The sequence below is a fragment of the Colletotrichum chrysophilum genome (assembly GCF_026319265.1).
Source record: "Colletotrichum chrysophilum strain AFK26 chromosome Unknown scaffold_262, whole genome shotgun sequence".
In the NCBI taxonomy this organism is placed as follows: Eukaryota; Fungi; Ascomycota; class Sordariomycetes; order Glomerellales; family Glomerellaceae; genus Colletotrichum; species Colletotrichum chrysophilum.
Genome location: NW_026517549.1, coordinates 182 through 21,775, shown reverse-complemented (window position 1 = coordinate 21,775; position 21,594 = coordinate 182). Strand labels below are relative to the sequence as shown.

The following is a 21,594-nucleotide window of genomic DNA, read 5'->3' as shown; positions in this document are numbered from 1 at the left end:
CCAATTACTATGGATCAAGCACTGCAAACCGCACTCAGCACCGGCTTATCCTCGGTCTCTGGGTTCCATTCCAACAAGCCCAAGGGCGTTGACCCAGAGTTGGCCGGCAAAAATGTGCTGCCTCAAAGCTTCTGTCCAACTGCCAAAGACCGCCTGTCATTTCCCGCAGTCAATGGCCCCGTCAGGGCCTCTTACCTTTCCATTGGCGGCTGGCCATGGGGGGACAAGCCGACATGGCATTATGACGAGAGCGAATGGATTGAAATCCAGGAGGCATGGCAGATTCTCTATGACGCGGGCATCAACTTCATCGACACCACGGAGGCGTACGGAAACGGCGAAAGTGAGAAGATCGTCGGTGATCTCGTGCAAGGTCTTCCTCGCGATAACTTCGTGGTGCAGACGAAGTTTTCAGCACGCCCATGAAAGCGGAGAACTTCATCCACCCCATCGACGCACCCGTGACGAGCTTGAAGGCCAGCTTGGAGCGCCTGCGCCTCGACTTTGTCGACATTTACCTCGTTCATGGACCTATCCATCCTCAGAGCTTCTCGAACGTTGCTGAAGGAATGGCGAAGTGCGTGAAGGAAGGTCACCCGAGCTGTAGGGGTTGCGAACTACGACAGTGAGGACGTCTTCAAAATCCGAGACGAGCTGAAGAAGCACAACGTGCCTTTGGCTACGAATCAGTGCGAGTTCAGCGTGCTTCGTCGTTACCTCGAGATAACCGGTGGCATTAGAAAGTGCCAGGCGAGCGACATCGTTTTCCAATCGTACTCTTCCCTCGGGCAAGGGCGCTTGTCTGGGAAATACACACCTGAGAACCCACCGCCTAAGGAGTACCGCTTCAGCAGTTACGATATGAAGGATATTGAGCCGACCATCGCCACCTTACGAGAGATCGCAGAGAAGCGAGGAAAGAGCCCGGCTTCTGTTGCTCTCAACTACAACATCGGCAAAGGCGCTGTTCCAGTCGTCGGCATCCGTAGAGCTGAGCAGGCAAGAGAGGCTATTGAAGCGCTTGGTTGGAGATTGAGCGAGGAGGAGGTAATCGCTATTGATAAGGTCAGCGTCGAAGGCCAGACCACGTCACTCTGGCAGCAGGGATAAACAATTTGGCACTGACAGTGGCGAGAGCAAGAGATTGTGAACTACAAGCAAGCGACAGTTGTCTGTTTCTGCCCATAGCGTGTCAAACTATCTTGCGATTCTGTATACGAAAGAAAATGAACATTGGCAACAATCCTCAAAAGTGACACATGGACCTTGCTCATATTAAGGAACTTGATCGGTGACCGAAGAACTTAAGCAATGAAGTTTTAGCGACCCAAGTACCCATTGGCTCCCAAAACCGTTCATTTAAGGCGACGAGACTCTGTTGAGAGTGATTCATAATGATGTCGAACAGGACAAGAGGTGGCCTTTGTATTTCCATAGCGACATTTGACAACGGCAATGCATCATATCAACGCTGAACCTGGCCGGCTTCGCAACGCGACATACGAGGCTTCCTTGTCGCACATCATGGGACGAGCCTGTCATTTCTGCCTGGATTTCCCCACGAGCTTCCGAGAATATCTCTGACGCACTCCCGTGATTTGAAGGGTGGTATTGATGGGCGGCGAACGCTTGGACAGTGTTTGGGCTCAAACCAGCCGGCGACAACGGCTTCCTGTCAAGTAGCTGTTGGCAGTTCTCTTGAAAACCGAAACCACCCTGCGTCCCCGAGCCGCAAGCACCCGGCGTCCTGCCGATGGGTTGCCACGGCGTATTGTCAAGAAACACGTTCATCTCTTGGCAACGGCCGAGCGAACGACGCACGACAGAGGTGCATCGACCATGTGATTGGAAGGTGCTCGGATCTGCCTGATGTTTCTCTGTTAGTGCGCTCACGGCAGGGACTTTTCCCGACCTGCACGACCGTTGAGATTTGATCGAGGATTTGAGACCTGGGCCCAATCAAATTTAGGCTTTCGGACACCAGTGTTCAAGCATATTTCTGCCGGGAACTGTGAACATAGAGACGATTGGCCAAGTCAGTTCATCTCAATTATGAAAATAGCCGGTTCACATTGACCTCGTTCGCTAGTTTCCCAAAGAAGAAATCTTTGGAGAACCTAAACGACGAAAACATCAGGACATATGTGCACAAGCTGAAGCGAATAGACGAAGACAAGGATCCTCTGTACACCTTCGGTCATGAGAGTATCAATGCAAATCGCAAAACCCGAAATGATTCTTTTGCGGACTTTTCATCGTCTCAAGCCTCTTCTCTAGAACTTCTAGAACGCTGCAACGGTTGCCAGAAATGCATGCCATATGGCCCTGAGGGACAGAACGTGTACGATGGGAACCTTCCTCGCCATGTGTTTCTAGTTCAGATGATCACCGTTGGGTTCCGCATAGAATGTCTAGATCTAGACAACTCGGCCGAGAGGACTGAACGACCTGTTTTCCGTACAACGATTTAGCCTTCGCAATTGTCTACAGCTCGGAACGTACTGCCATGATGTCCGGTGGGTGCATTGTTCCCTTGTAGCAGCGCAGGTGACTCAACTCATCAGCGAAGATAAAGATGATTTCATGTTCCACGGCGAAAAGAAATTAGATGATGTCCGCAACACTAAGAGGATTCGGTCGCAAAGTGAGTCTAAAGATAGCAAGTAGTGGGTTGGGGAACAGCGTACACTGACAAAAATCAAAGCATCGAGCAGCAAAAAAGGATATGATCAGTGGGAGGCTTGAACTCCCGGCCTTGGCATTACTCAACACATCTGATAATGTATTAGTACCACGCTCTAACCAACTGAGCTAACCGACCAGTTGTGGATGTTGACGATTGGTGCCCTAACCCTGCTCATATTCGGTGGTGGAGATGGAAATGAGTCACGGAGAAAGAGTGGCTCAACGGACCCTTGCGCGGCAGCTTGCTCCGGCCCCACATTGAGGTTGACAGAGACGTCAAGCCTCAAAGAACTCCAGATTGGCAGTTGGGCTCTTAGTATGTTGCGCGGTTAATACGGCTGCTAAGATAGAGAATAGAAAAGCAAGGCAATATTGCGTCTGCTTGCGATAATGTGTTGTTGTGTTTGGTGAGCATTCAGGGCCCAAGTTCATCGCACCTAGCCCAGGTAATAAGCCAACTTCAACCAAGTGATCATCTTACTGCCTAATTGGGAACTTTCTGTGCATCAATATACTGAATATTCTAGGGTCTTCTCATGCAAATGTCTGAGTTCCGAGTATTACCCGAGACAAAATTGAAAAGCCTCGCAAGCCGTCGGTGTACAGCATATATCAAATGACTTGAAAGAACCATAGTAATTGGACCAGCGTGAGATCGAGCGCGTACAACTTTCTTTTTCTTAGGTCCGTTAGCACGATCTCGTGAGCTTGCAAGATCGCGAGGTAGTTCAGCGCATCACTTGAGAGACATCAATACATGCATAGGGGTAGATCAGTGTATCAGCAATGACGTGCTTGAATAACTGTCGGATCCGAACCCGAAACTCCGCAACGGCGCTATTGGTCTATTCGCCGGCATTCAGAGCGAAAACGCTCCAGGAACCAGGCACATTGAGGGGAGCTTCTCCAACATATTCCCCAAATGGGTAAGTCAGGTAAGTCGAGTGTAACGCAATGACTGTCCGCCCTACGGCGTTCCCCCCGAGTTCGGTCCTTCAAGCCATTGCTTTTCTCCCATTTTCTCAAACCTCTTTTCCTTTCGCAAACCTTCACTTTTAATCGCTTGAACACCTCCACTGCTGAGGAACACGGTCACCTATCCGGACCAGGCGGAGACGAGCTCACGGGCTCTCAGTCCACCGAAGAAAGCGCTCACGTCAACTGGCCTTCTACCCCAGATTCTTGAAACTTGATCTCTCGTTCGCCCGGTTGTGCCGCTCTGTCCAATCCATGAGTTAAAGCATCGCCAGACTGTGCACCCACGTTGACAGTGACGAACGACATGACAAGAAGCGAACCCGCCGCCATGGACTCGAACGTCCGGGAGCCAACGCACATCAATGCGCTGCGTCCCCGAGCTGCCGAAGACGAGAAGATCTCTTTCCTTTTGAATGGCCATTCCTGCAGCTTCTCGACCGACATGATGCCCGATGAGAGCCAAATCACCACTAGCGACCTCACCAGCAGCACCAAGGAAGCCAGCCACAGCAGCCAAGAGCACATCCTGCAGCAGCAGCAGCCGCACCATTACCATCCTGCGAAACAGCGATTTGTCAACCTCCCTCCGCCACAATGTACGAGCCGCTGTCGCCAATCATGGACCAAAGCCGTGTTGTACCTCACGGGCCTCATCCTAATCTCGGTTTGGTATGCCAGCAGGCAATACGGCGCCGGCAGCGGGCGCTGGCCAGCCCGCCAACCACCGCAATCCCCTGCTTCACCTTCACCCGTCCGGAACTGGGATTCGGCGGCCTCCAAGGCCGCAGCTTTTACGGCGCGTCTCAACCTTACCGAAAAGACCCGAATAGTTACTGGTCGTATCGGTCTTGAGGTCGGCGGCTGCATTGGCAACATCCCGCCGATCGAGCGCGTCGGCTTCCGCGGCCTCTGCCTGCTCGACGGGCCCACGGCGCTGAACCGCGCCGATCTTGTTAGCGTGTTCCCGGCCGGCCTGACAACGGCCGCTAGCTGGGACAAGGATTTAATTTACAAGCGTGGAAAGGCGTTGGGTGAGGAGTTTCGGGACAAGGGCGTCCACGTTGGACTTGGGTGAGTTTTGCAGTCTTTCCATGGTTATCACCAGGGCGCTAACATTTGACTTAGACCAGTGGCTGGACCGCTGGGCCGGAACCAACTCGGTGGACGCAATTGGGAGGGCTTTTCTGTCGATCCATACCTCACTGGTGTTGCTATGAGCCTCACCATCAAAGGCATGCAAGATGCTGGCGTGCAGGCGTGCGCAAAACACTTCATCGGCAATGAGCAAGAAACTCGACGAACTAATTCCTGGCTGGAAAACGGCACCGAAATCGCAGCGATCTCTTCCAACATCGATGACCGCACCTTGCATGAGCTGTATCTATGGCCATTCGCCGATTCTATCCGCGCGGGCGTTGCCACAGTTATGTGTAGTTACAACAGGCTCAATCAGACCTACGCCTGTGAGAACTCTAACCTTCTCAACGGGATTCTCAAGGATGAACTCGCCTTCAAAGGATATGTGCAGAGCGATTGGTACGCGACTCACTCAGGACCGGAATCAATCAATGGTGGCTTGGATATGAACATGCCGGGACCGATCGGCCAAGCCGAGACTTTCACGGGCGAAACCTACTGGGGACCCAACATCACGAAAATGATCAGCGACGGTTCTGTCACTGAGGATCGTCTTGACGAGATGATTCAGCGCATCATGACACAGTACTATCTGTTTGGGCAGGATAGCGCCGACTACCCGACGGTTGACCCATCCATCATCTTCACCATCGCAGCACAATCGAATCTTCTTCACTTGATCCCATTTGGGCCCCCACCGAGCCGCGATGTTAGACGCGGTCACTCCAAGATTATTCGCAAGCTCGGTGCCGAAGCCACTGTCTTGCTGAAGAACGTCAACGGCACCCTTCCATTGAAGCAACCCTCCAACATTGGCGTCTTCGGTAACGATGCGGCAGACCCGGCCGACGGGCTTGTCTTTGGCGCTGGGTTTGAGATTGGCACACTCTCAATCGGCGGTGGTTCTGGGACGGGCCGGCACACATATCTGGTTTCGCCTCTCGAAGCGATCAAGGCTCACGCTCGTGGGAATGGCGCACGGGTGCAATACATCCTGAACAACAAGGTCCTAGCTGCAGGCGACTTCAGCAGCTTGTACCCTATCCCAGACGTTTGTCTCGTGTTTCTCAACACGTTCGCTTCTGAGGGCTACGATAGGACAGACATCGAGGCAGATTCGACCTCGACGCTAGTTGTTGAGAACGTCGCTCGGCGATGCCCGAACACAGTCGTCGTGACACACTCGGCTGGCATCAACACCTTGCCATGGGCTAATAACCCCAACATCACAGCCATCCTAGCAGCCCATCTTCCAGGACAGGAATCTGGTAACTCCATCGTCGACGTTCTCTGGGGGAAGGTGACGTTCTCTGGGGGAAGGTCAATCCTTCTGGAAAGCTGCCGTATTCAATCGCCGCCAACCCGAACGACACCAACATCCCAGTCGTTAACCTTACTGAGGCCGAGATATCCTCGCCCACAGCATGGCAAGCCGATTTTACGGAGGGCCTGTACATCGACTATCGGCATCTAGACGCCAAAAGCATCGATCCACTGTATGAATTTGGCTTTGGCATGAGTTACACCACTTTCGAATTACAGCCATCTTTGAAGATAAGACAACTTGTTCAGAGCGTTTCTGCTACACCGAACCCATCTACACCTAATACCCCAGGCGGGCACCCGGAACTCTGGGAACCTATAATACGCCTTACCGCCCGTGTCACTAACACGGGGCTTGTTGCTGGCTCGACGGTACCCCAGCTTTACGTGTCCTTGCCTCAAGACACGGTCCCCAATGGCACTCCTGTACAAGTTCTTCGAGGGTTTGAAAACGTTTTCTTGCAACCGAAACAATCTGCAACAGTTGGTTTTGAACTTCTGCGCAGAGATCTTAGCTATTGGGACGTTGGGTCTCAGAGTTGGGTCGTTCCCGAAGGCTCCATTGCATTTAGAGTTGGTTTTAGTTCTCGCGATATAAAGGCTACAGCGAAGCATGTTGTTCGTTGATAATTCAAGGTTCGGAAAGTTGGTTTCATCGCAGCGAACGAAGCAGGAGTACAGGAGTTCACATGTATTTCGTCTATAATTCTTCTCGTAATCAAACAATTTGCAATTCGGTCTCCTCAAAATCTGATCCCACACCTTCGCCATCCATAAGATCGTGAATGTAGCAGTCACCTATGATGCGCCACATTCCATCACCAGCTTCACGAAGTGTAAAGACAGAATCACATCCATTAAATAGGGCAACGATATCCCCAGGTTGTGTACCATCAACACACCATCCGAATCTTCCTGTATCGGAACGGAAGAAGCGTCTGTTCAAGCTCCACTTCGCATTCGCTCCGATGACCAGCTCAAGATTCTCCTTCTGTTGCAGGTAGTACGAGTCGGCGTCGCGTAAGGATAATCCGTGGTTATCAATCTGATCTGCCAGGAGCTGTTGAAGTATCCCCTCGGGTCCGTCCATGAGGGTCATTGTCTTCAGGTAGACATCAAAGCCGGTGGCGCATCCATCTCGCGGGCGCTCATTCTCTCGAGTGCGGTTGTACATGAATGCTCTCCAGAGATTCTCCCACGTTCTTGGCGTGACTTTCTTGTCCGGGAATGCAACGTCCACAACACCGAGATGCCAAGCCTTCGCATCTTCCCTGGTCTTCTCGATGATCTTCATATATCGGTATCGGGCATCCTTGGGAGTTCTGGTCTCACACTTGGTTTTTCCTTCAGACATGGCTTCCTCGCTCTCGGTGCAATCCGTTTCCACATCATCTCCTGAACATCTGGACATGGATTTTGCGACCTTGTTCGCTGGTTGCCAGGCGAAGAAGCTTGGTGGAGATCGTTCAGGCTCAGCATCGAAGATTGGCCCGCCGTACTGCGACATTTCGAATTTGCCCCAATCCCCGTCCTCGTCGTCGGCAGGGTCCATTGGCCCAGCCTGTTTTGGGGGCGGGATTCGACGCTTCATCTCAATGGCAGCGACCTGGTCGAGAATTCTCCCTTTGATGCGAAGAATCGTGCCGCCTTCTTCAATGAGAAGCTCGGGGTTAGCGTTTCCAGAAGCTTTCATTTCTAAGCCTCTGATTCTGAGCGGCTCGGTCCACCCGGGGCGTGTCCAGTCCGGCACCCATGAAGGCAAGTTCAACGTGGTGGGTTTGGGGGAGTCGACGCAGTGGGTTAAAACGTCCATATGTCCAGCCTGCAACTCCCTAGCGGCAAAGTCTATGAAGAGCTTCTCCGCTGGTTGGGCGTAGTCGACCACAAACTCGTCTTTCCGCTCCGTTAGACCTAGTACGCCGTAAATCTTATCGCTTGGTATGGTCGCGTTGAAGTCTCTCAGCTCCTCTAGCAATCCCAGTAAGGGCATGGTCGAGAATGGCGCGGATTCGTCGATTCGCTCCTGCCTCAACTGCTCCATGACGGCAATTGTTTTGAGTGCTTTACATTCAACAATGGTGCTCTGGAGTTTGTACATCTGGATCGCGCGGATTACACTCGATAAGAAGGTCCATCCAAAGCTGAGACCCCCGATGTGCACGCTAATGTCCTTGGAGTTGGCGACTTCTTGTATGATCCATGTACGTTTGAACTATGTATAGCTGTCAGTTTGTCTCTCATGCTCTACCCATTCAGTGAAGATACACATACCCATGCCCTGTTTAGCATTTCAGACAGCAAGCCCCAGTCTAGCCGCTCGGTGTTTGCTGTCTGTTCAAAAAGCCACTGAAACTGAGGAACACTCATGTCAATCTCAAACAGACCCTTTTTGTACAAATCGTCAAACACATCCGAAATTGCCATTAAGGTCCTGAAAGCATGGAAGTCCATTTCTGTCGATTCGCCGAGCCACACCCTTGTCCGCGACGCACCCGCGTAAATCTGGCCCATGATCTTGACGTGCTCATTGCGCTCAGAAATGTCCTGCTGGTTGATGCAGAGAGCATCAACCCAAATCCGCAGAGGGGCCCCGTCCTCCTCTCTCAACCTCCTTAAAGCGCGAAACAGCTCGCCACCTACAACGACAGTCACGCTGTCGCAGATGATGGGTGCGTCCGGCATCTTGCCGCCCAAGCGGATGTAGGTTTCGCCCATGTATGGGTGGTCTACCAGGTCCTTGAATTTGAGGGTTCCCCCCTTCTCGACGAGCTGTTGGTCTTCGTCTTTGCCGTAGACTGCCCACGGAAGCTCGTCATCGGGGTCGATACCGGGGTCCCGGTCTATGCCTTTGCTCCAGCAGTAGCTCAGTGCCTCATATGGCTCATCGGGGGATGCGATGTTGATGTGGGAAAGGCTACATATTATGTCCTCGGTGAATTTCCCGGGCTGGACGGTAAGAACACGGGTCTCGTGTGGTAAATTGAGCTTACGATAGTGATATGTCGCCATGGTATCGTAAAAAAGTTGTCGATGATGTACAGAAATGGGAATGGAAGTGCACAGATGACGCTTCTCGAGCAAGATCAAAAGTTTCACTCATTCATGCGTCATCTCCCATTTAAATACCAGCAGGTTGCGCCTTGGGTTGCCTCCAGGAGCATGATCTCTTGTAGGACTGCTGGCTGTGCCAGGCAGCAGCATGGAGCAAACCCCCTGCACGCATAGCATCGTCCGCGATCAATTGGTGGAGAACCCCGGTCGTTGGTTAGGGCTGAGCGCTAGACCGCCGTTGATGTTACCTTCATCCTAGAATTGACAGCAATTAGAAATTAAAAAAAAAAGGACTTTTGTTGCAATCGCTGACTTTGAGGCACTCTGCGAAAGTTTGACGTCAATCAGAAAAGCAGCCTCATGATTTGGTTTTCTGGAACAGCCCGGGCGCGAATAAAGAGTAACTTCCTGTTCTGGAGGGTGGATCTGGGGGTTCCCTTTACATACCCCAAGCTGTTGGAGATCATGACAAACAAGTATTGCAAAGTTGGGGTATATGAGAATATAAATACGCCGCAGGTGGAAACGCTCTTATCAGTAGCCTTTTTTATGTGCTTGTGTCTCAATTCTCATCAACGTTACAGACATTCGCTATAAGTTTCCTAAGGCTTGAATATGGCTACTTCTACAGGCCCAGGACTGCTGCGTCAGGCACTGAAAATCGCTTGTATCCAGTTTGCAAGTGGTACATCGAACTCACCTCCCACATACAAGAAGTGAACAACTAACTAAAACAGGTTCCGATAAAACCCTCAACCTTCAGAAAGCTCGCCATTTCGTGTTGGAAGCGTCAGCTCACGGCGCCAAGATTATAGTACTCCCGGAATGCTTCAACTCGCCCTACTCTACAGCATCCTTCCCAGAATATGCCGAGGTCCTTCAACCAGCCCCGCCTCCGGAATCTTCATCCCCAAGCTTCCACGCGCTGAGCAGTATGGCTAAAGATGCCAGCGCCCATCTCGTCGGTGGCAGCATACCAGAGTTGGAGCCCGACACACGCAAGATCTTCAACACCACGCTCGTGTTCTCGCCTCACGGAGAGCTCCTCGGAAAGCACCGCAAAGCCCACCTCTTCGACGTCGACTTTCCGGGCAAGATGACCTTTCGCGAGTCAGACACACTCTCGCCGGGAAACTCTATAACCACAGTAGATCTTCCGGAATATGGCACAATCGGACTTGGCATCTGCTATGATATCCGGTTCGCAGAGTTTGCGACGGTTGCATCCCGCAAAGGGGTTTTTGCTCTGATCTTCCCCTCGGCGTTTAATAGCACGACGGGACCTCTGCACTGGGAGCTTCTTGCCCGCGCAAGAGCCCTTGACAACCAATTGTATGTGGCTATGTGCTCGCAGTCGTACGAGCCCGGGTCTGGGTATCCTGCGTGGGGCCACAGCATGGTGGTCGATCCGAATGGGCAGATCATTGCGACTACGGAGAGGGGGCCGGCGATTGTGTATGCGGACCTTAATGACGCATCTATCGGCGAGGCGAGAAGACAGGTACCGATTGGATTCCAGCGGAGATGGGACCTCTATCCCGACATTTCCAAGCTTGTATGATCTGGTTTCTGGTACACCAAGATGGACGGAGTCAAACTTCAGTATAGAATGAGTCGGCTTGAAAGCTACGTCTGTTTCTACAACATATTCTAGAATGAGAATCCTTCTATCAAGTCCTTCAGCGATACCAACACCCCTTTATCCCAAGTCGTGACCTTGCCTTGCCACTTGTCCCCAGCACCTCCTCCCTTGACGTCCTTGACCAGTTCTTTGATCTTCGGCACCAAGGCCTCGACGCCGGCCTTCTGCCCCAAGACGACAAGCTGTCCACCCTGTTTGTCCTCGCCAGTAGCCACAACCACCAAGCCGCCAGACGCCGCCAATGCATCCTTGACATTGACCGTGACCACCTTGACGAAGTCGGCGTTTCCATCGCCACGATGTACCCAAACAGCCTTGCTAGTCTCTAGCTTCGCCTTCGCAGCTTCGCCTTCGAACTGCGCGATATCGGCAAGGAGCTTCTTCTCTCTCTTCTTCAGTTCGGAAGCAGTTTCCTGTGTCCTTTTCACAGTCTGGATGACTTCCTGCGGTGCGCTGGGGCAGGACAGTAGTTTTGAGGCAGAGCTCATGGCGCCGATGGCCGCTGTGGCCAGATTGATGGCTCGGTCGCCTACAGAAAAGTACAGGCGGTAGTTCTTTCCGTGGACTGACTCGCCGTGATGGACGAGGATGAGTGAAATGTGAGAGGTGGATGACAAGTGAGTACCGCAACATCTGCGCAGCACAATTAGCAAATACTAAATGGCGAGTCAAATGGAAGACGCACGTGTTGCGGTCAATGTCTCCGATGCGAATCACGCGAACGACACCCTGGCTCTGATCGTAGTCCTCGGGCATCTTGTGCACTTTCGCATCGTCAGGGGTTTCAACTGTAATGGGCAGGCTGGACCGTATAATCTCGGTGCATCGAGCTTGGATGGCTTGTAACTCGGCGTCTGTGGGCTTTCGGGGAAGGTCGACGTAGTTCATTGCGCCGCTCTTGCCCATCCCCCAGCCGAGGGTGTTGAGGTTCTCATGGGTGTCCATGACGGCTGAAAGGAGATGCTGGCCGGTGTGCTGTTGCATTTGGTCCCATCGTCTCTGGAAGTCGACTTCTTGACGAACGCGGTCTCCTGGAGACAAGGGCTGCGGAGAGTGATAGACGCAGCGCAAGCCGACTCTTTCTACGAATTCTATCGGGATAGGGGTCTCTGAGTCACCTGCGAGCAGAGTGATGGTGCCGTGATCTGAAGGCTGGCCTCCACCTACGTTCGTCACTTCATTAGCCTCAAAACATGATAACATAACGGAAGACACCAACCTTCGGGAAAAAGAACCGAATCATCAAACTCAATCAGCCACATCTCAGACTTGTCAACACCATTGGACTCCTTCGACTTGTCTTTGCCTCCATTCTTCTTGGCAACCGGCGACGAGCGCTTCTCGCAAGAGATGACCTCTGCCTCTAACGTCTTCAGATATGAGTTCCGTTGACAAGCCAGGGCCCCGACCACCTCTGGCCTTTTTGTTGATTCCGTGACCGCCATTTGGGAGAGTCTTGCGGTGTTTCGTGATGAAGAAAAGTCGAAATGTTCCAGAACAATCTCACCAAGATTACCAGATAAGATACGTACACATCGCTATCGGCCCTCGGCATGATGAGATACCGACCTAGCAATTAGTAGCTCACGTGACTGAGTTGGAGTTGTTCTCCAACTCGAGGTCGCGAGTCATCCATACAAGAAATGAGAGTATGATCTCCAACATGGCATTCAACTTCTTCAATCAAGCAATCATCACGAAAGACAAATGTCTTGGACATAAACCCAATATTAACATTTAAGCAGCTTCTAGTGACAATACTGACACAGCGCGCGGCCTTTATGGCGCAGCATTAGACGCGCACGTCCACGGCTTCGTCAGCGACTCGGTCGCGATCGCCTCAATGGACGCCCACAGGCCAAGCACGCAAATGAGGAAGCCCGTGAGGAACAACATGACGTTGGCAGCGAACTTGCAAGTCTGCTTGCCGTCTCTGAACCAGTTGCCATAGTGCATCCACAGCCAGAAAATACCGGGCAGGCCGTACGAGAACCACGAGGCGAAGAGCGCGCAGATGAGGCCCAGCAGCGAGTTGAAGACGGGGATGGACTCGGCGATGACCATGGAGAGGGCCCAGATGCACACAACGATGCCGATCCAGGCGATGGTCGAGATCTTGGTACGGCGGATCATGTGCTTGGTGTTGCGGAACATGCGCGAGAAGATGTACTTGGCGGCGACGTGGCCGTAGATCACGCCGGCGATGACGATGGTCGGGATGGCGATGCCCCAGATGGCCTTACGCATGGTCTTGGAGCCGGCGGCGGAGAGGGCGGGCGAGGGCACGTCCGGACCGACGAAGACGTAGATAACGATTGCGGCGAGCAGGTACAGGGTCGTGTCGGCGATCTGGAGGAGGGCGAGGGCCTTGGGCCAGTCCTCGGGCTTCTTGAACTCGCCGATGACGGAGAAGAAGCAGGAGTGGGAGGCTGTGAGATGGTTGTTAGCAAACTGTTTGGTGCATTGCGGCAAAGCTTAGGTTGGTGACTTACAGAAGGCGATGGCGATGTTGGTCACGGCGAGGAAAGCTCCGGTGAAGCCGAGCTGGCGGGTGACTTCAATGCTTCCGGATCCGATGGGGCGCTCGGCGGCGACATCACCAAGAGTAATCAACATGGCCAAGGTGATGGAGATGCAGGCTAATTCTCGAGGTCAGCAAAAATGGTTCTTGCGCGACACGAAATGCGACGGGGAATAGACTCACAAGCCATGGACATCCAACTGGTGTACTTGAGCGTTCTCGGGAAGTTGAGGACGGCAAAGACGGCCAGACCGACGACGGCCCATACGATGGTGCAGGTGGACGAGTTGGTCAGGGTGTTCATGCAGATAGTCCAGGTCAACAAATGGCTACCCATGACGAAAACCTGGAAAATGACCTGCGCCCAACCAAAGACCTCCTGGAACACGCGGCCCATACCGATAGACTTGCCGATAACCTCGACAGCGTCGCCAAAGTTCTGCACGAAGGGGTATTCCTTGCGGAACTCGGCCAAGACCAGACCGGAGTACGTTGAGAGGAAGCTCATGACGAGAATGAGGATGATACCCGGCACGAGACCGACAGTCGCGAGAACGGAAGGCAGAGACAGAATACCCAGGGAGACGGTCTCAGCGATCAGGACGATGCCACCTTGCCTGCGTTCAAGAGTCAGTAATGATGTTCAGATTTGCTGCGACTCGGTTCAAATTTCGGCCTCAACATACCACCATGTGAGAGTCTTGTAGTCGATGAGCTCGCCATCCTCGCCGGCGAGCACACTGTTATCCTCCGCCGGGGGCGCGTAGGCCGGCGCGGCATCGTTTCCGACATCCTTCTTCGTTGTCTGTTCCATCTCGGGGTTGCTGCTGACCTCTGTCGCGTTGCCCATATTTGTTCCTTCTAGGTGGTGAGAGCCTGGATAGCTCGCTGGATGATATTAAGGTTTCGAAGAGTCTTGTCGGCCGTCCGGGTTGTTATTGACTGACACCTGCTCCCACGTCACAAAAGTCGAGTGATCCGTCGACTCTGTCTTGGCAAGAGGGAAGAGATTCAAGGTGTGGTCAGAGGAAAGGGAAAAAGAAACCACGGACGTCTGGGGAAACCGCTATTAAGCCAAAGAAGAACCAATTCCATCGGAAACCCATTCCTATGACTCCCACCCCCGAATCCAGGACTGCAGATTCTTGATATAATCCACCACGCGCGCCGCGATCGGCCTCTCTCGCTGAAAAAGCAACGAGGCAAAATGTCATACGAGGCATCTGCCGAGGCGATCTCGGCGCGTCCGGTCCACGTTTTCTGGTCCTCACACGCGCCAGACAGCGAGACTGAGGACCTTCACGGACGGGGGGTGGGCGCGCGGGCGGGATGGGCGCTGCAAACGGCCCTTTGCGCCTGCAATGACTCGGTCCCGCAACTCCAGTCCGGCCCACTCGGGCGTGGCAATTTGACGACCTGGACCCTCTGTCTGCCAGGACTGGAGCCTCATGTTCCAACGGAAGCCTTCCGCAACTTCTCTCGTGGAAACTGAAAGCTTGGTCAGCTTCACAAAGTGAGGCCATCATCAGGTTATTCACGAGTTGCTGCATCTGCGGTCTCGGACTTGGCTGCTCTACATGGCTTCATCACCATTTGATGATTCTTGTTGAGTTCCTGTTGACTCAAAGCTAACATGAGCTACCCCAACTTTTCCAAAAAGTCAATCGCCTGATCCAAAAGTCCCCCAAAAATGCCAATGCAGCATTGACCACAGCATTGACCATGAGAAAAAAATGTCAAATACGCCTCATAAAACTTTTCAGGTGCGCATTACGGTTGCAGGTCCACCAGTTGGCTAATGTTTACGCTATAATATCCACTTGGCACTACTTTTACTAATGTTGACGTCCCAGTTGGTTTTTGTGCCCCAATTTCCCCTTTCAAAATTTTCGGCCCTTTTTCCCCGCGTGGTTCCCGTCCCACCGTCATGCGCGTTGCGGTCCCGACCGCCGGTCCTGGGTTGGGCGAAACTTGCGCACTGCCGGTGGTGCGGGAGATTTTCTGGTTTCCCATCACATTCTGCTGTTCATCCTGCGCCGGCCGTCTTCTAGAACCTTGCAGCCTTTCTTTTGTAGATAAACTTTGGAGCGAACTCTTGGGGTGCAGAAGTCTGGCGGGGAACGATGATCGGCCGACGCAACGTTCCATGTTCGGCGTTGCATGTTATTCTTATTATGCAATGTAGATACACGTGTCTGCAGAAAATCGCATGGTTTCTCGTAAAAGTGTTGCTGCCTTGTGTGAACCCCTATCCTGCTTGCCCCGGATCTCAGACGATCCCCGCAATCTGTCGGTAAGATGCGTGGCTGGGAGGGTATTTCCCCGTGATCGTTGACACTTGGGTCGTGCTCTGTCCCTTCCCGCTATTTTCCCTGCATTGATAGATGGGGAAATTCTTCGCTATTACGAGAAACTTTAGAAGCACGGGGAAGCGGTGCAGCTGACCCAGCTCGGGCAGGCTCGTCATTGCTTTCATCTTATGTAAAATTGTCATGTATGCGTGTTGAGCTGCAAAAGCCCTTTTTTCGATTCCCTTCCCCATCATCTTTTGGTTTTGAGAAGCCCAGTGAAATGCAAAGACCTAAGACCACCCATGTTCTTTCCGGGTCAGACCTTTAGAAATCCGATACGGGTGAGATATATTAGGAGTTGGTCACATACAGGCACTCAAGAGAAACACGGAGTTGCCCTCTCGTCCTGAGGGAAACCGCGGTCTCGGCTTTACGTGAGGCTTTTCTTGTCTTTCATGTGAACTGAGCTAAACTTATTCAATTAGGAAGGTTGCATGCAAAGAAGTAGAGCCGAGACCAGTTGACATCGGTCACAAGCGTCAACACTTCACTTTCAGCACCTTGAATGTAACAGTTCTTTGGGCCGAGGCTTGTTCGGAGTTGAGGCCAAGCGTCAATCCTTTGGGGCTCTTAAGAATAAGATAGCTTCGATTATAAGCTATGAAAACAAGCAATCTGTTCTCATTCAATTTTCCAGTTGTTCCGGATACTTCCACCCGACGTTTCATGCATCGAAGAGCACCTATATAGCGGTATTTCGCGTGTTGATAAAACACGCGCTAATAATGTCATGCCTAGAGTTGTTAATAATTACCTTAAGATACACGTGAATATCGAGGAATCGAGTGATAAGAAGGTACAAAGAAAGTCTAGATAACTCAGCCTAAAATAGAGGGATACATAGCGGCATTATCAAGCTGAGAAGCTAAAACTTGAGATATCTTACTCATGTTTAAACTGGCTCCCGCTAGCTGAGTCTCCTATTTTCATAGCAAGTGGGGCTTCTCGATTTCAACACTCTACATTGCAGATAGCAGTAGCTCAGGTGTACACAGCAGGCAATTATCGTTTATTTTGTAGGTGGCTGGAATTTCATTATCATTCAACGTAACCCCTTTCGGTCCTCGGCGATTGATCTATGCACTCCAACATAATAAAACCCCTGTGGTTATCTAAATTCAGGGTAGTCTTTGGTGTACACAGCGCAAAACCAATTTTCAGTAAAGGTTCCCGATAAGAGCACATGAAATGTCACTCTTCTCTATTCTAGACTTGTTGCCTTCCAATTCTCGCCCCCCTGAACATTTTGCAAGGCCTCTTAGCCTTATAAGTAGTTGCCAGGCTTTGAGTACACGCTCACTGTCGCCGGTTAGACGAAACCAGCAACCCAAACATCCATAGACCTAACACCTTTCAGACCCCCTTGTACACCCTTCAAACTCGCCTCGCACGCATCCCGCGATGCAAGGACCACAGCCCGCTCCCTCTCATCGCTCACATGCTCCTCCACCTCCCTTTCGAAATCGGAACCTAGGCAAGTACCGACTTCCCACTGCCCGTCCAACAGGCCCTCGCCACATTGCACCAAGGCCTCAGTATCCAACTGCCACCCGGCAGCCAGAGCCAGCTCGGTCAGCCTCTTAGCCCCCAGCACCGTGCGCACGTTGGACTCGCTATCCTCTTTGCAACACTCTAACGCCGCCTGGGTGAGGGCAGCTAACACATGAGGCTGCGCAGAGGGGTCCGTCGCAACTAACGACCATTCCGCCAGGAGTAGACGCTTGCTGTGCTGCTTGAGGGCGCGAAAGGTAGAGACAATGACTGAGGGGGACGCGAAGTACCACATGCAGTGGGCGAGTACTGCTGCGTCCAAGGTCTCGCTTTCACTGGTGGAAGAGAGGGAGGAGAGGTAGTCCAAGGGCGGTTGCTGGACCCAGGTAATCCGGCTACCTAGAGGGCCTTGAGAGATGTGACTCTGTGCTTGGCCCAGAGTGTATGGAGCGCCTGTAGGACACATCAGTCAGCTGAATTCTGAGACAGAAGAGCAAGGTAAACGAAGGACTAACCATAGTCCAGGTCGGCCGGATCGACCGCAACCACGGCCCCTTCCTCGCCCACGGCGGAGGCAATAACAGTCGTGCAGTCACCCTGACCGCATCCTAGTTCCAGGACCCTGGAGCCGACAGGAATATTCCAGTGCTGCAGGATTGCCAGGCGGTGAACGGTTTGGGAGAGCTGGATGTTGAAGTGCTTAGCATCGTGTAAGGAGACACGAGCGATGGAAACGGCATCGAGTTGGGTGGACATATTGACCGCGATGGGGGTTCAATCACGAAACGGATGGGTTGAGAAAACTCGGGAAAGGTATGGATGCTGACCATCTTATAGAGACAGACTTGGGGGGTCGCCTTGTTGGTGCTTACATGTAGGGACACCCGATCCGCGCCGCAGCACGACATACACAAGCGCTGCCCTGCTTACCCCGCCTTTGTACACCAATGTCATATTGCCGCAGTCATTCACTTCCGTCGCCTTACCAATTCGAAACCAAAGCTTGGCAACATATCAATTTGCTTGAAGCTCACATGACATGCCACGCGCTGGCATCTCATCTCCACCACCAGACTCTCGGCCTCGCTGGGACATGCAAACTCCACTGTTGTGCTGTTCGGCTGGGCTGTAAGATCTAGCACGCCAAGTAGCTCGCCGCGAACGGGAAGGGCCGAGTACGACAACGTGTCGTAGTCGAGCTCGTCCATGCTAGAAGCGACGGGGGCCAAGGTAGGCGAGGGCGCAATAACCTGCCAGACTTCGACTTGCGTTATGTCGCCTTTGGTTGCGAGGTCTTTCACACGCGCAGAATTCTCAGGAGGCGGCTTCCAGGAGATTGCGCACGCATTGACGCCAGCGGAAGGTACGGGAAAGCGCATGATTGTCGAGTCCTTGTCTTCTGTAAGCTATTGGAAGGGACGAGCAAACACGAAATGCAGACCTCGACGGTGATATAGACCTGAGCCCCATGACCCCACACGGCATTCTTGAGCTTCCGGCTCACGCGTACAATTCTATCCGGCCAGGCGTGGTGATAGACCTTGGGAGGTGGCAGCATCTTCGCCGCCCTGTCCAATCCCAGTCTTGCGTCGCCATAGGGGAGTGCCTCGAGTTCAGAGTCGGAGATGGGGTAGAATTGGTATTTTGACAATGTAGCCGGAAGAAGGGCAACATTAGCAACTGATAAAAGCGCTACTGCGAAGGAGAGGTAAAAGATGAGCCTGGGTAGCTGCGAGGGCTTGGATGGCGCAAGCGCAGGGAGGGTTTCTGAAGCTTCCAGCAAGGGGGCAGAGTGGTCATCGTCTTCGTCCTCCTCAGAGGAGGAACGCTTCTCGAGAGTAACGCTGGAGTACTGGCCATTGTCATGCAGCGCGAGGGGCTCATACCGGGAAGAGTTGGACTTTCCTTTGGCGGAGAACATGGTGAGAGGTTGGGGGCAAAGAGCAGAGCCACGCGAGCAAGAAGGGAGAGAGAAGAAAGGATAGACAGAGAGGATGATTGAAGTGAAAGAGGGAGGGCGAGCGCGAGGAGTGAGACGGCACGCGGTGGACGAAGGCGAAGTCGGAGTAGGCGGTGGCGCTCATGGTGCTTACCCTGCAACGGTAAGTACTGCGTAACTCATATCCTGTAAGATCTGATCTTCACCGAAGTACTGAACATGCATGCGGCACACTCAGCTCGGAGAGCAGCATCCAGAGATTGCAACATTGTGGGCCTGCATCACGCCCGGCCATGGTACGCATGGCTGCCTAAATGGTTCAGGGTTTCAGGAACTTCTGAATTCACTCCGCCCGTGCAAAGACCCAGCTTGGCGACCATACACATCGCTTTGTAGTGACTTCACATTATGGATCTGCATGCATGGTAAGCAAGATACCTCTGGCATTCCTGTATGTATTTGACAGCTCCTCCTAGTTGGTAGTGACGGCCTCAATAGTGAAGCGAATCGGACCGTCTGAGCCTGAGGTACTTCAGTTTAGGCCCTCTCTCTCTCTCTCTGCTGTGGAGGACAGATGCATCGTCACATCAACATCGTGCCGCACTTGAATTCTCTCAGTCAACCATGTCCTCCATCCGCACCGCAATCACCTTCCTGCTTGCCCTCGGCATCGGTATCAACCCCACATCCGCCGCACGTGCTGGCTTTCATGTCCAGTTCCCATGGTTGTCCCGCGGTCAAAATCCCTGGACCCGGCCGGAGATAGACCAGTACAATCCTTTTTGTCGTATGATGACTTCCGCCTCCCGTTTAGCAGCAGCGTAAACTGAAACAGAGAAGGAGACATCGTGCACAACCCCCAAAGATACGCCCACCGCTCCCGCACCTTTCTCTCCTTCTCCGGTTACCCTGGGGACCTTGTGACGGCGCTCTATTCTCGGAGCAGAGTTCCGAGGAATAGAGACGACTTTCCTCACATCATCCTACAGGATGTGCCCATCCAGCCTTCGGGGCAGCTGTGCGTGAATGTGACGATACCGTTTCAGACCAAGGTGGGCGAAATGGGGATCATGTACTTCGAGGCGAGGGATCCGCAAACTGGGAACGTGGAATACTATGTTTGTTGTCCCGACACTTCAAATAGCGAAGCTGATACTAATGCGAAGATAGTGCTCTGATATCCAGATGGCCGACATAGAGGCTCTTCCAGAAGAGCATCCGGCTATGTGTGCTGCCGGTAACCAAACACTGATCCCAATGCCGGATGAATTTTTGTAGATACAGGATGGGTATGTCAGACTAAGGTGTGGCTTATATTGACAGAGACGATGGTTTATCTTAGGTGTAGGAGACGAGAATAGATGTCTACCTGTACTGATCATATACATGCTGTTCCTAAATTCGCAGCTTTGCGCCTCAATCTGCCTTAAAGGGCAATGGCTCGTTGTAAAACCGTGCTATCATCTGAAGAGAAAGACAGGACCCAGCTTCCGCAAAGACATGGAATAATATGAACACGTACGGAAAGAATCATCGAGAAAACATTTGATAAAACCTTGGTTGAATGTGATATACTGCTATAATAACGAGTGTGGTGAATATTGTAAACAACACCTCAGCCAAGCACCGAACTACGATCACTGGAAGTTCGCAAAATTGCAGTTGCACCGTGCTACATCTCCCCTTCTCGTCGGCTAGCTAAACCTACCCCGTACAGAAAATGCCCCATAACGAAACTCCCAATCTTCCTCATCTTGCCATTACTGTCTCTGGATTCATGCAGACTCGTCATCGTCCAGAGCGTACTTGTGCCTCTTCTCGACCGCTGCCTCATCATCGTCTACAGCGTATCTGTGACGCTTCTCGAGGGCAGACTCATCATCGTCCAAAGCGTATCTATGACGCTTCTCGACACCGGCCTCATCGTCATCCAAGGCGTACTTGTGCCGCTTCTCGACGGCTGCCTCATCGTCGTCCACAGCGTACCTGTGCCGCTTCTCGAGGGCAGACTCGTCGTCGTCAAGAGCGTATCTGTGGCGTTTCTCAAGGGCAGTCTCATCGTCATCAAGAGCATACCTGTGACGCTTTTCGACGGCGACCTCATCGGAATCCACACCATAAGTATGTCGGCGAGCCAGATCAGCGGCCGGAACCGCTGCGGCCTGAATAGGGAGGATGTTGAGGCCGAGGCTGGCGAGGCTGAGCAGGGTGATAGCAAACTTCATGTTTGGAGTCTTGCGGTGGGTGGATGAATAGATGCTTCTCACGGGAAATTTGAAGATAGAGATGTTTCGTTGATCAGCAGCTGCTGATGCTCGTTGTGTCCGAGGTAATTTATGTGTTTCGCGTTCTCAAGCGGACAAAGACTCGGGTAGTGAGTACGAATAATAACCATCGAAGCCTTCAACAAGACTTCGAAGGATTTGCTGGCATGTACACTGAGCTGCATTATTTTATGAAAAATTCTTTTGTGAAT

General features: G+C 52.4%; 9 protein-coding genes and 1 non-coding gene across 10 annotated transcripts; 3 read left to right on the top strand and 7 right to left on the bottom strand.

Moving 5' to 3' along the window:
* Positions 1 to 9: 9 nt before the first annotated feature.
* Positions 10 to 1,110, top strand: COL26b_013856 (uncharacterized protein; the record flags this gene model as incomplete). Its single annotated transcript, XM_053186443.1, has 3 exons — positions 10 to 343; positions 403 to 577; positions 627 to 1,110. 3 exons carry the CDS (start codon positions 10 to 12, stop codon positions 1,108 to 1,110), a joined length of 993 nt encoding a protein of 330 aa, XP_053029613.1.
* A 1,616-nt stretch (positions 1,111 to 2,726) lies between these two features.
* Positions 2,727 to 2,821, bottom strand: COL26b_013855. Its single transcript has one exon. It is a non-coding gene; the product is annotated as a tRNA-Ile (tRNA).
* Positions 2,822 to 3,991: 1,170 nt separating this feature from the next.
* COL26b_013854 (uncharacterized protein) lies at positions 3,992 to 6,274 on the top strand (the record flags this gene model as incomplete). The annotated part of the gene is made up of 2 exons (XM_053186442.1): positions 3,992 to 4,734; positions 4,789 to 6,274. The coding sequence occupies 2 exons, from the start codon at positions 3,992 to 3,994 to the stop codon at positions 6,272 to 6,274; spliced, it is 2,229 nt and encodes a 742-aa protein (XP_053029612.1).
* Positions 6,275 to 6,841: 567 nt separating this feature from the next.
* Positions 6,842 to 9,132, bottom strand: COL26b_013853 (uncharacterized protein; the record flags this gene model as incomplete). Its single annotated transcript, XM_053186441.1, has 2 exons — positions 6,842 to 8,335; positions 8,395 to 9,132. 2 exons carry the CDS (start codon positions 9,130 to 9,132, stop codon positions 6,842 to 6,844), a joined length of 2,232 nt encoding a protein of 743 aa, XP_053029611.1.
* Positions 9,133 to 9,789: 657 nt separating this feature from the next.
* On the top strand, positions 9,790 to 10,735 carry COL26b_013852 (uncharacterized protein; the record flags this gene model as incomplete). The annotated part of the gene is made up of 2 exons (XM_053186440.1): positions 9,790 to 9,859; positions 9,912 to 10,735. The coding sequence occupies 2 exons, from the start codon at positions 9,790 to 9,792 to the stop codon at positions 10,733 to 10,735; spliced, it is 894 nt and encodes a 297-aa protein (XP_053029610.1).
* Positions 10,736 to 10,824: 89 nt separating this feature from the next.
* Positions 10,825 to 12,261, bottom strand: COL26b_013851 (uncharacterized protein; the record flags this gene model as incomplete). Its single annotated transcript, XM_053186439.1, has 3 exons — positions 10,825 to 11,449; positions 11,502 to 11,979; positions 12,036 to 12,261. 3 exons carry the CDS (start codon positions 12,259 to 12,261, stop codon positions 10,825 to 10,827), a joined length of 1,329 nt encoding a protein of 442 aa, XP_053029609.1.
* Positions 12,262 to 12,595: 334 nt separating this feature from the next.
* Positions 12,596 to 14,187, bottom strand: COL26b_013850 (uncharacterized protein; the record flags this gene model as incomplete). The annotated part of the gene is made up of 4 exons (XM_053186438.1): positions 12,596 to 13,245; positions 13,309 to 13,455; positions 13,521 to 13,954; positions 14,024 to 14,187. 4 exons carry the CDS (start codon positions 14,185 to 14,187, stop codon positions 12,596 to 12,598), a joined length of 1,395 nt encoding a protein of 464 aa, XP_053029608.1.
* A 2,810-nt stretch (positions 14,188 to 16,997) lies between these two features.
* On the bottom strand, positions 16,998 to 17,935 carry COL26b_013849 (uncharacterized protein; the record flags this gene model as incomplete). The annotated part of the gene is made up of 2 exons (XM_053186437.1): positions 16,998 to 17,632; positions 17,695 to 17,935. 2 exons carry the CDS (start codon positions 17,933 to 17,935, stop codon positions 16,998 to 17,000), a joined length of 876 nt encoding a protein of 291 aa, XP_053029607.1.
* Positions 17,936 to 18,147: 212 nt separating this feature from the next.
* On the bottom strand, positions 18,148 to 19,100 carry COL26b_013848 (uncharacterized protein; the record flags this gene model as incomplete). The annotated part of the gene is made up of 2 exons (XM_053186436.1): positions 18,148 to 18,585; positions 18,621 to 19,100. The coding sequence occupies 2 exons, from the start codon at positions 19,098 to 19,100 to the stop codon at positions 18,148 to 18,150; spliced, it is 918 nt and encodes a 305-aa protein (XP_053029606.1).
* Positions 19,101 to 20,893: 1,793 nt separating this feature from the next.
* On the bottom strand, positions 20,894 to 21,343 carry COL26b_013847 (uncharacterized protein; the record flags this gene model as incomplete). The annotated part of the gene is made up of 2 exons (XM_053186435.1): positions 20,894 to 21,194; positions 21,339 to 21,343. 2 exons carry the CDS (start codon positions 21,341 to 21,343, stop codon positions 20,894 to 20,896), a joined length of 306 nt encoding a protein of 101 aa, XP_053029605.1.
* Positions 21,344 to 21,594: the final 251 nt, after the last annotated feature.